General features: G+C 42.4%; 1 protein-coding gene across 1 annotated transcript in view; it reads left to right on the top strand.

The window, feature by feature from the left end:
- Positions 1 to 12,859, top strand: part of LOC124552374 (carbonic anhydrase-like) — an 85,060-nt gene that overhangs the window by 52,925 nt on the left and 19,276 nt on the right. The window contains exon 6 of the mRNA XM_047126638.1: positions 7,873 to 7,978. Within this exon, the coding sequence (XP_046982594.1) occupies positions 7,873 to 7,978 (106 nt within the window). The remainder of the gene's footprint in view (positions 1 to 7,872; positions 7,979 to 12,859) is intronic.

Below are 12,859 nucleotides of genomic sequence, written 5' to 3'. Positions count from 1 at the left end.
AGGCCCCAGCCATGCTCTACATGCTGGCCAATTTTAGCTCCCCACTGGCAGTCGAACGTAAATGTTTACCCATACTGTAGGTTGTGAAATCAGTGCCCATCAAGATGAACCAATTATGCGAGAGCATGCTGTCTGTTTTTTTCGGACATGTCTGAAAGGACAGACATTACACTTTCATGTTTGAAATTATTCATAAGACTGGCAAATGAATCCCACTGGCACGAAAGAGATATATGACTTTTATGATCATAAGGCAAACCTACTTTTCTAGCACTTGTAGACTTAGAGAAAGCTTTTGACAATGTTGACTGGAATACTCTCTTTCAAATTCTGAAGGTGGCAGGGGTAAAATACAGGGAGCGAAAGGCCATTTACAATTTGTACAGAAACCATATGGCAGTTATAAGAGTCGAGGGACATGAAAGGGAAGCAGTGCTTGGGAAGGGAGTGAGACAGGGTTGTAGCCTATACCCGATGTTATTCAATCTGTATATTGAGCAAGCAGTAAAGGAAACAAAAGAAAAATTCGGAGTAGGAATTAAAATCCATGGAGAAGAAATAAAAACTTTGACGTTTTCCGATGACATTGTAATTCTCTCAGAGACAGCAAAGGACCTGGAAGAGGAGCTGAACGGAATATACAGTGTCTAGAAAGGACGATATAAGATGAACATCAACAAAAGCAAAACGAGGGTAATGGAATGTAGTCGAATTAAATCGGGTGATGCTGAGGGTATTAGATTAGGAAATGAGACGCCTAAAGTAGTAAATGAGTTTTGCTATTTGGGGAGCAAAATAACTGATGATGGTCGAAGTAGAGACGATATAAAACGTAGACTGGCAATGGCAAGAAAGCGTTTCTGAAGAAGAGAAATTTGTTAACATTGAGTATAGATTTAAGTGCCAGGAAGTCTTTTCTAAAAGTATTTGTGCGGAGTGTAGCCATATATGAAAGTGAAACGTGGACGATATATAGTTTAGACAAGAGAAGAATAGAAGGTTTCGAAATGTGCTGCTACAGGAGAATGCTGAAGATTAGATGGGTAGATCACATAACTAACGAGGAGGTATTGACTACAATTGGGGGGAAGAGAAATGTGTGGCACAACTTGACTACAAGAAGGGATCGGTTGGTAAGGCATGTTCTGAGGCATCAAGGGATCACCAATTTAGTATTGGAGGGCAGCGTGGAGGGTAAAAATCGTAGAGGGAGACCAAGAGATGAATACACTAAACAGATTCAGAAGGATGTAGGTTGCAGTAGATACTGGGAGATGATCAAGCTTGCACAGGATGGAGTAACATGGAGAGCTGCATCAAACCAGTCTCTGGACTGAAGACCAGAGCAACAACACAACATGATCATAAAAATTATTTCAATATGTTGGCTACATTTTGTGTGCAGCAGTGCATAACCTAGACCATAGCAACCAAAAAGTAGGGGTATTGCAGTGTTTGAGGGTTTGCTGTGTGTTCCCCACTTCTTGCCCTATGTCATTGTCGAACATGATCCTTTTGATTGTACAAATATTATGGTGTGCGAAGGCATAGTGTTGCATGGGCATACTGTTGTATTCTCTTCAGCCGCTTTTATGTCATCTCGTTGTGTCTGTAGAGCCGTGGGAAATAAGGAGAGGATGTTGGTTGGTGGCTGGTATTCTCGTTCTATTAACACAAACTGCACGCAATTAATAACTGAGTTCTTTATTCATAAAGAAAGAGCTACTTAAAGTTCCATGTGCTGTCGTGGAAGCTCTCTTCTGTGCGGTCCACGTAGCCTCTGATACGTGTTACAAACCGGACACAATAGGAAGGACCAGCCCCCTTTGCTTTTTTCTTTTATCACTCGTTTATTACATCAGAGAAGTACACATTTTAAGACAAAATTTAACTACATGAAATATTGCTCCCAGTAAAGGTTAACAGAAACAGTGACAAAATTTAGTTCTCTTAAGGGTTTCTGCTGGCAACACATTTTAAGGAGGCAATGTAAGGTTTATATCAATTCAGCTCAAACACGTAGCTAGTGATGGAATTACGACAGACACTTTAACAATTTCGGCAACAAATAAATAGCGTGAATTTGTACTCACAACTAATCAACAGCCTTGCCATCGAATAAGTAGTAGGCCATTTGGAACGAATTAGCAACACCCAGCAACTAGGGGAGTTAATACCAACAGTCTTTAAACGTCTTGCTCCCCATTAAATAAACAAATTTATAGTAATTAAATGAATAACAAATCAAACACACTACGCTCCACTCAAACTCTTCAGTGGAAGCCAAGCCAAAATGAAGATTCCATTAACTGACTAGCACTGAAGTCACACTAAAGCTCATGTTTGTGTTCCCAGACACACATGGGGCAAACTTATACAAGATAAGATTTTGAAGGGAGCACATCAGTAAAACCGGTAGTGGAGCTAACTCGTGTCACTGAAAAGTAAGGTACTAGACTGGACCACACGGTGATATACAATGAGGTTGCCTTAGTGCTATACTGCGCTCCAAAATATTAATTAAAATGGCCAATTCAAAATTAAGTACGCATAAACCAGCATAACGAGGAGTGACACCAGGTCGCTCGAAGGGATGACAACACTTAATTGAAAAGACAAATGCCGGAAGCGGCAGTAACATCAAATACCTTCTCCGAGTTTTAACCAGGAGTCACTTCCCGCTAACAAGTAAACATTTAACCAGCACAAGGAAGCAACCTCAAAGAGAAAATTCAAATAATACCCCCAGAAGATTATAAATGACAGGGAACCCCAACTATTTAAATTTAAAAGAATTAGCTCTCGCCAAAGGCAGTGTAAACGCTAAGGCCACACTTAAGAGGCCACCAAAATTGGTTACAAAAGTCTTATTCATTTGCTCCTTTTCTTTAAAAGAAACACAAGGCTGCTTAACTTCTGCCTGACGTCCGGTACAGCTCGTGTAGGATACACCCGTGGTCTAGGGGTGCCGGCACGGTAGCTCAGCGTGTTCGGTCAGAGGGCTAGCTGCCCTCTGTAATAAAAAAACTGAGTTAATGGATCAACAACGAACTGAAACGGGTGTCTTTCGACGTCCGCCCAGAGCAAATACAACGAACGAAAACGAACAAAATGAGATTTAAAAAAATAATAAAAAAGAAAGATGGTAGAGCACTTGGCCGCGAAAAAAAAAGGGGGGGTAGCGTCTTTGATTCATAATCAAAACGTTTTCGGTCCCGGGTTCGATCCCCGCCACTGCCTAAATTTTGATAAATAATCGGCATTGGCGGCCGAAGACTTCCGGCATAAGAAGTCAGCCTCATTCTGCCAAAGGCCTTGTCAAAGAGGGCGGAGGAGCGGATAGAGGTTCAGGGCACTCTCTTGTCCTAGGGGTGGGAAATTGCCCCTAAAGGCGGAAGAATCGGCAATGATCAACGACATGAGGATGCAGAAGGCAATGGAAACCACTGCATTAAAGACACGTAACGTGTATCCACAGGACATGTGGCCTGTAATTGAAGAACTGTCATGATGATCTCTCCATTGGCAAAAGATTCCGGAATAGTCCCCCATTCGGATCTCCGGGAGGGGAGTGCCAATGGGGAGGTTACCATGAGAAAAAGATTGAATAATCAACGAAAGGATAACGTTCTATGAGTCGGGGCGTGGAATATCAGAAGCTTGAACGTGGTAGGGAAAGTAGAAAATCTGAAAAGGGAAATGCAAAGGCTCAATCTAGATATAGTAGGGGTCAGTGAAGTGAAGTGGAAGGATGACAAGGATTTCTGGTCAGATGAGTATCGGGTAATATCAACAGCAGCAGAAAATGGTATAACAGGTGTAGGATTCGTTATGAATAGGAAGGTAGGGCAGAGGGTGTGTTACTGCGAACAGTTCAGTGACCGGGTTGTTCTAATCAGAATCGACAGCAGACCAACACCGACAACGATAGTTCAGGTATACATGCCGACGTCGCAAACTGAAGATGAACAGATAGAGAAAGTGTGTGAGGATATTTAAAGGGTAATGCAGTATGTAAAGGGGAACGAAAATCTAATAGTCATGGGCGACTGGAATGCAGTTGTAGGGGAAGGAGTAGAAGAAAAGGTTACAGGAGAATATGGGCTTGGGACACGGAATGAAAGACGAGAAAGACTAATTGAGTTCTGTAACAAGTTTCAGCTAGTAATAGCGAATACCCTGTTCAAGAATCACAAGAGGAGGAGGTATAATTGGAAAAGGCCGGGAGATACGGGAAGATTTCAATTAGATTACATATCTATATCAGCACTTGTTTCTGGTTTAGAATACGTCACAAACTTAAATTTATTCCTGCGACTATATTTACGCCATGGAACACCAGCAGAACGCTCGGGATTAAGATCGAATGAACCAATTTTATTAGTACATGCTATACGAACTTTCAGATACTGGATTGTAAGGCGTACCCAGGAGCAGATATAGACTCAGATCACAAAATAGTAGTGATGAAGAGTAGGCTGAAGTTCAAGACATTAGTCAGGAAGAATCAATACGCAAAGAAGTGGGATACGGAAGTACTAAGGAATGACGAGATACGTTTGAAGTTCTCTAACGCTATAGGTACAGCAATAAGGAATAGCGCAGTAGGCAGTACAGTTGAAGAGGAATGGACATCTCTAAAAAGGGTCATCACAGAAGTTGGGAAGGAAAACACAGGTACATAGAAGGTAGCTGCGAAGAAACCAAGGGTAACAAATACTTCAGCTGATTGATGAAAGGAGGAAGTACAAACATGTTCCGGGAAAATCAGGAATACAGAAATACAAGTCGCTGAGGAATGAAATAAATAGGAAGTGCAGGGAAGCTAAGATGAAATGGCTGCAGGAAAAATGTGAAGACATCGAAAAAGATATGATTGTCGGAAGGACAGACTCAGCATACAGGAAAGTCAAAACAACCTTTGGTGACATTAAAAGCAACGGTGGTAACATTAAGAGTGCAACGGGAATTCCACTGTTAAATGCAGAGGAGAGAGCAGATAGGTGGAAAGAATACATTGAAAGCCTCTATGAGGGTGAAGATTTGTCTGATGTGATAGAAGAAGAAACAGGAGTCGATTTAGAAGAGATAGGGGATCCAGTATTAGAATCGGTCAAATAAGGCAGAAGGGATAGATAACATTCAATCAGAATTTCTAAAATCATTGGGGGAAATGGCAACAAAACGACTATTCACGTTGGTGTGTAGAATATATGAGTCTGGCGATATACCATCTGACTTTCGGAAAAGCATCATCCACACAATTCCGAAGACGGCAAGAGCTGACAAGTGCGAGAATTATCGCACAATCAGCTTAACAGCTCATGCATCGAAGCTGCTTACAAGAATAATATACAGAAGAATGGAAAAGAAAATTGAGAATGCGCTAGGTCACGATCAGTTTGGCTTTAGGAAAAGTAAAGGGACGAGAGAGGCTATTCTGACGTTACGGCTAATAATGGAAGCAAGGCTAAAGAAAAATCAAGACACTTTCATAGGATTTGTCGACCTGGAAAAAGCGTTCGACAATATAAAATGGTGCAAGCTGTTCGAGATTCTGAAAAAAGTAGGGGTAAGCTATAGGGAGAGACGGGTCATATACAATATGTACAACAACCAAGAGGGAATAATAAGAGTGGACGATCAAGAACGAAGTGCTCGTATTAAGAAGGGTGCAAGACAAGGCTGTAGCCTTTCGCCCCTACTCTTCAATCTGTACATCGAGGAAGCAATGATGGAAATAAAAGAAAGGTTCAGGAGTGGAATTAAAATATAAGGTGAAAGGATATCAATGATAAGATTCGCTGATGACATTGCTATCCTGAGTGAAAGTGAAGAAAAATTAAATGATCTGCTGAACGGAATGAACAGTCTAATGAGTACACATTATGGTTTGAGAGTAAATCGGAGAAAGACGAGGGTAATGAGAAGTAGTAGAAATGAGAACAGCGAGAAACTTAACATCAGGATTGATGGTCACGAAGTTAATGAAGTTAAGGAATTCTGCTACCTAGGCAGTAAAATAACCAATGACGGACGGAGCAAGGAGGACATCAAAAGCAGACTCGCTATGGCAAAAATGGCATTTCTGGCCAAGAGAAGTCTACTATTATCAAATACCGGCCTCAATTTGAGGAAGAAATTTCTGAGGATGTACGTTTGGAGTACAGCATTGTATGGTAGCGAAACATGGACTGTGGGAAAATCGGAACAGAAGAGAATCGAAGCATTTGAGATGTGGTGCTATAGACGAATGTTGAAAATTAGGTGGACTGATAAGGTAAGAAATAAGGAGGTTCTACGCAGAATCGGAGAGGCAAGGAATATGTGGAAAACACTGATAAGGAGAAGGGACAGGATGATAGGACATCTGCTAAGACACGAGGGAATGACTTCCATGGTGCTAGAGGGAGCTGTAGAGGGCAAAAACTGTGGAGGAAGACAGAGATTGGAATACGTCAAGGAAATAATTGAGGACGTAGGTTGCAAGTGCTACTCTTGAGATGAAGAGGTTAGCACAGGAAAGGAATTCGTGTCGGGCCGCATCAAACCAGTCAGTAGACTGATGACCAAAAAAAAAAAGGATACACCAGGCAGCAACCCAAGCTAGGTGGTCGCAAGGCACGGTGAGAAAAATCAGGAGAGCAGACAGGCAGGCAGCCAACACATATCCTCCATCCTGAACTGGCAGACTGCGTACGACCAACTCCACATATACGCGGTTGCTTCCCACCTCGTACCTCATGGCGTCTCAACAGGTCGCCCGAGCAAACGTCAACTGCCACTCGCCCCGCAAATGCGGAAAACAATGAGGCAAGCAAAGATAAGAAACATCGAAGGATCGATAGTGGACATCCAAGGGACTGGCGCGCCAGTAACGAGCGCCATGGCTCAGCCTCAATGCGGTCAAGGTGGAAGTCCGCTATGTTCACTGTAAGGTTGCTGTGTGCTGGCTGTCTCTGCACTGGAGGCTAAGTCTGCAGCTCGTCCCAGTGACACGCTGGAACCCCACTGCGTACAGACTCGAACTGACTGACTAACTGGCCCTCCCTTCTGCGGCGGCGATCCTAAATACTGGCGGCGGAGAGGGCGTTGGCGGCTCGTTTCCAGCGAGTCTTGTAGTCGGCCTCCATCGATACTCTCTTAACCTTTATGCCACACGGTGTGATGGCGCCAGCGTACGCCAGCACACATACTAACACCCAGCTCTTCGAACACAGTACACCCACCCGTTAAAATTATTGCGACACTGTACTCCTTCCCTGTGAGCGTATTCCCAGGGGTGCATTCAGCCCTGATGTCCCTTTTATGAATGAGAACGTGCGACTGTGACTGCATCGGACAGCGCAGGTGCAGGAGCTCTCGAAACGACAGGATGTCTGACGAACGGACCGGCCTGCCCGTTACCCACACTTAAATTCTATCGATTACCAGTGGGATGCGTTGGGTAGATGTACAGCACGTCCATACACACCAGCAACCATCCAGCTGTTGTCAAACGTGCTGGTAGAGGAATGGAATGCCCTACCACAAGAACTCCTTACCGATCTTGTGGCCTGTGTGGGAGCCCACCGCAGAGTGTGCATTCATGTCCATCGTGGCGGTAAGTTCCTATGGGACTAAACTGCTGAGGTCGTCGGTCCCTAGGCTTGCACAGCACATAATCTAGCTTACATTAGCTAATTTGTTTGGCAGTACATGTACATCACGTCTTCAGATTTCCAGCCCATTCGGACAATTCCTTCATGGTGCGTCGATTTTTTTTTCTTTCTTTTGTCTTGCAGTGTATAATTAGCATGTTCAAATAGTGTTCTGTATTTCACTGATTTCATGCGGTCTGAACTACCTGCCTTGTCTGCTCCCTGTTCACAGGTTTCCGATGGAGATGCACATCGTCCACCGCAACATGAAGTACTCGTCGCTGAATGAAGCCATGCAGAAACCAGATGGGCTCGTCGTCCTCGCTTTCTTCTTCCAGGTGAGATCTTTTGATCGTTGAGGTTCTAAAATCCAAACTGAAGCTCAAAGTAGATGGGTGAACAACTGATGATGATACTGTTCATCGTAATCTATTGGACTGGTCACATGACAGCAAAGTCTTCAGCACCCGAATAAAGCTTTTTATCAGATGAATGTGAATAAAAGACACAGAATAATAAAACTTCAGCATAAAAGGGAAATGAAGACATAAGCAGCCATTGGGCATTAAATACATCAATGAGGAAAGTTGAAAATTTTGACCAGGCCTGGACTCAAACCCGGACTTTTCCATTTCTAGTGATTGGTTGCCTTGAGCACCTTTTTGCTTGTTAATATCATTTTGTTCGTAACTGATCGGTGTATTTGTTCAGGGCATATGTCCTATGACACTTGTCGAAGTTCATCGTTGATACATTAACTCAGTTTTTTTTCTTTTTTATTACAAAGGACAGCTACCCCTCTGACCGAGCACGCTGGGCTACCGTGCCGGCTCCATCTTGGTCATTCACACACGGTCCTCGAGCGACTCAAATCTTCAACCTGTCCACACATTATTGACGTAATGTCCCTGCCCGTTACCCTCAGAACTCGCAACATTTCACTGATCCCTGTAAATTTCCTGTCTGAAAGAACAGAAGCCGCGTATTTACTTTGCTGTCTGTCAGACATTTTATATCACTGGTAATTTAACAAAGAATTTTAACTGCAGAATTGTGCACCCCTTTTCGTACTTAAAAAAAAAGTCGACGTTAACGTGGGGTAATGAATGTCATTTTTCCTTCTGGTATTGTAATTATGTACATTATTGTTCATTTTAAACTGCAGTGGATTATTTAAAACAAACTTCGTGAGGGAATAAATATACCGGGAAGCAGTAGTGAGAATGCCCAACTCCTCAAACAGATGTCTACAACAAGATCGTGGGTGAGCAGTACATATTATTCGTACAGCATGTTTTTGAGCAACGAACACTTTCTTTCATAAGTGGGAGTTACCCCAGGGCATTATTCCATATGACATTACTGAATGAAAATATCCCAAATACTTCAACTTTCTGATTTCTCTCTCCTCAAGATCTACAATAATTCTAAATCCAAATGTAGCTGAGCTGTTTTAGGAGTTTCAAAGCATGCTTTCACCTGTTCAAATTCTCATCAGTATGGATGCCTAAGCATTTTGGAGCTTCCACCCTATTTATTATTTCCTCACCATGTGTTAAATTTACCAATGTTAAAGATGTGCAGAACGGTATATGTTGTGTCTTTTTAAAACTGAGGGTGAAAACAGTTACAGAAAACCAATCAATCATACTTTCAAGGACATAGTTTACCATCTTTTCTGTTTCTGTGTGTGTGCTTGGATTGATTTCAATACTAGTGCCATCTGCAAAAAAGAACTAATTATGCTTGTTCTATATTAGACTGGATATCATTTACATATTTGAGGAACAATAGTGGCCCTTATATTGAGCCTTGGGGAACCCCATACGTGATTTCTCCCCAGTCTGAATTACTAAGTACAATTTCCTGCACTCTTTTGGTTAGATTTGATATTACCCAGTTGTAGGCTATATCATCGATCAGATAGAGCTTCAATTACTGTAATTCACACAGTCAAATTCCACTGTTTTATTATTTATACTTGTAGAATCCCCCCCATGAACCATGCACCTTGCCATTGGTGGGGAGGCTTGTGTGCCTCAGCGATACAGATGGCCGTACCGTAGGTGCAACCACAACGGAGGGGTATCTGTTGAGAGGCCAGACAAACGTGTGGTTCCTGAAGAGGGGCAGCAGCCTTTTCAGTAGTTGCAGGGGCAACAGTCTGGATGATTGACTGATCTGGCCTTGTAACATTAGCCAAAACGGCCTTGCTGTGCTGGTACTGCAAACAGCTGAAAGCAAGGGGAAACTACAGCCGTAATTTTTCCCGAGGACATGCAGCTTTACTGTAGCATGGAGAGCTGGGTCAAACCAGTCTCAGGACTGAAGACCACAACAACAACAACACTTGTAGAATTTGTTGCATGAACATGTAAATGGCAGTCCCAGTAGAGAAACTCTTCTGAAATCCAGACTGCGATTTATTGAGGATATTATTGTTGCTCAGGTGAGATACTAAAACAGAACACATTACCTTCTCAACAATTTGGAAAATGGTACTAGCAGTGAAATAGATCAGTAGTTATTGACACCTGTCCTACGACCTTTCTTGTATAAGTGCTTGACAACGGCATATTTCAGTCAGTATCTTCCGTTTTCATATATCGTGTGTAATAGTAGAGATAGTAGTGCCGTTCTTATGGTGGAATGCACCTTGAACCAGTACCCTGTGAGCATCGGAGAGTCAAGGTCATGTCTTTGTTCCTCCCAGAGCCACGTGCTTTCAAACTGTGTGCGACAATCACAAGTCCCGCCGGTTGTGAGTTACATTCTCTAATAAAGCTTCTTGTCCGCAAAAAACTAAAAAGCTAGTGAAATTCATGGCGAACTCTGTGGAGTTTATGGGCCAAATGTAATGAGTGAAGGTAGTGTAAAAAGTTGGCCAGGTGCAATTAGCACTCACGCTGTGAAGGTTCCGTACAAACTTAATTATGTATATAGACAGTTCATCCATCCTGGGACTCGAGATTCTTGGCGATTTATTGCCTCTTATGCTGCCCTCAATACTGGCAAGATATCGCATCTCAGAATTCCGAGGCTTTCCAGAATGTTTTAATTTTAAGTTTGAAGTCGGATAAAAAATGTCAAAACAAATTTTTTTTTCATGAGATATGATTACAAATTAACAATTTCCTGATTTGTTTCCCTTTACGTGTACTGTGAAACCATACTTCTTCCAAATTTCATGATTCTAGGTCAACGGAAAGTACCCTATACATTTTAATGAGTAAGTTTTCGAGTATCAAAACACGTGACGTAAAAACTGTACCTTTTGATTGCACTACTTAGAGGTTCAGCTTTTTTACACTTACAAAAGGCGGTAGACCATGGTATGTGACATAAATTTCAACTGTATACTTCTTCTTGTTCCTGAGAAACAGGCGTCTCAACAGACGGATTGACAGACTTACGGTTAGTCAGATAACAAATAACAAAAGAAATATTTTTTCGTATGATATAATTACAAATTGAGAATTCTCGGATTTTTTCCCTTTACTTCCAGTGTGAAAGCTTGCCGCCTGCCAAATTTGATGATTTTAGGTCAACGGGAAGTATCCTATATAGTTTTTGATGAGTAAATTTGCGAGTATCAACATATGAGACACAAATGGCCGTATGTTCCGACTGCAGTGACTCTGAAGGTTACATATATTACACTGGCAAGGGACCAGATACCTTACTATGTGGCATAAAGTTCAGCTTGATACATCTACCCGTTCATGAGAGAAAGGGATCTTGATGGATGGACAAAGAGACCAACAGTCAGACAACAAATACCAAAAAAAAAATGTTTTTTGGTGTGAAATAATCACAAATTAACAGTTTTCGGATTTTTTCGTTTACTTATACAGGGTTATTACAAATGATTGAAGCGATTTCACAGCTCTACAATAACTTTATTATTTGAGATATTTTCAAAATGCTTTGCACACACATACAAAAACTCAGAAAGTTTTTTTAGTCATTCACAAATGTTCGATATGTGCCCCTTTAGTGATTCGGCAGACATCAAGCCAATAATCAAGTTCCTCCCACACTCGGCGCAGCATGTCCCCATCAATAAGTTCGAAAGCATCGTTGATGCGAGCTCGCAGTTCTGGCACGTTTCTTGGTAGAGGAGGTTTAAACACTGAATCTTTCACATAACCCCACAGAAAGAAATCGCATAGGGTTAAGTTGGGAGACCGTGGAGGCCATGACATGAATTGCTGATCATGATCTCCACCACGACCGATCCATCGGTTTTCCAATCTCCTGTTTAAGAAATGCCGAACATCATGATGGAAGTGCGGTGGAGCACCGTCCTGTTGAAAGATGAAGTCGGCGCTGTCGGTCTCCAGTTGTGGCATGAGCCAATTTTCCACGGGCTACGCGTGAAACTTGCCCGCACGCGTTCAACCGTTTCTTCGCTCACTGCAGGCAGACCCGTTGATTTCCCCTTACAGAGGCATCCAGAAGCTTTAAACTGCGCATACCATCGCCGAATGGAGTTAGCAGTTGGTGGATCTTTGTTGAACTTTGTCTTGAAGTGTCGTTTCACTGTTATGACTGACTGATGTGAGTGCATTTCAAGCACGACATACGCTTTCTCGGCTCCTGTCGCCATTTTGTCTCACTGCGCTCTCGAGCGCTCTGACGGCAGAAACCTGAAGTGCGGCTTCAGCTGAACAAAACTTTATGAGTTTTTCTACGTATCTGTAGTGCGTCGTGACCATATGTCAATGAATGGAGCTACAGTGAATTTATGAAATCGCTTCAATCATTTGTAATAGCCCTGTAGTGTGAAAACTTGCTTCTCGCTACATCACATGATTCTAGGCCAACTGGACATACCCTACACGTTTTGATAAGTCGGTTTACGAGTATCAAAATAAGTGACATAAATGGCCGTATGTTCGTACTGCATTGACTTGCAAACTTACCTTCATTATACCGCCAAGGGACCATAGACCTTAGTATGTGACATCAGTTTCAACCTGCTCCTGAGAAAAATGGTTTTCGACAGTTGGACAGACAGACAGCAGACAGTTGGACAACAACGTGGCCCTATAAAGGTTCCGTTTTTATCGAGTGTGGTATGGAACCCTAAAAGGTGGTGCCGTACGTTGAAAAATAGGTGAACAAATATCCGTAATTAGGAGGAAAGCAGTCGACCGAGTACCGTGAGTGCAGATCTGATGCGTTTGGTTGACGAAAATGTTAGAGAAAACCACAGA

The sequence above is a fragment of the Schistocerca americana genome, chromosome 10, assembly GCF_021461395.2.
Source record: "Schistocerca americana isolate TAMUIC-IGC-003095 chromosome 10, iqSchAmer2.1, whole genome shotgun sequence".
NCBI lineage: Eukaryota > Metazoa > Arthropoda > Insecta > Orthoptera > Acrididae > Schistocerca > Schistocerca americana.
The sequence above is the reverse complement of the archived record's forward strand: the minus strand, read 5'-3'. Positions and strand labels throughout refer to the sequence as shown.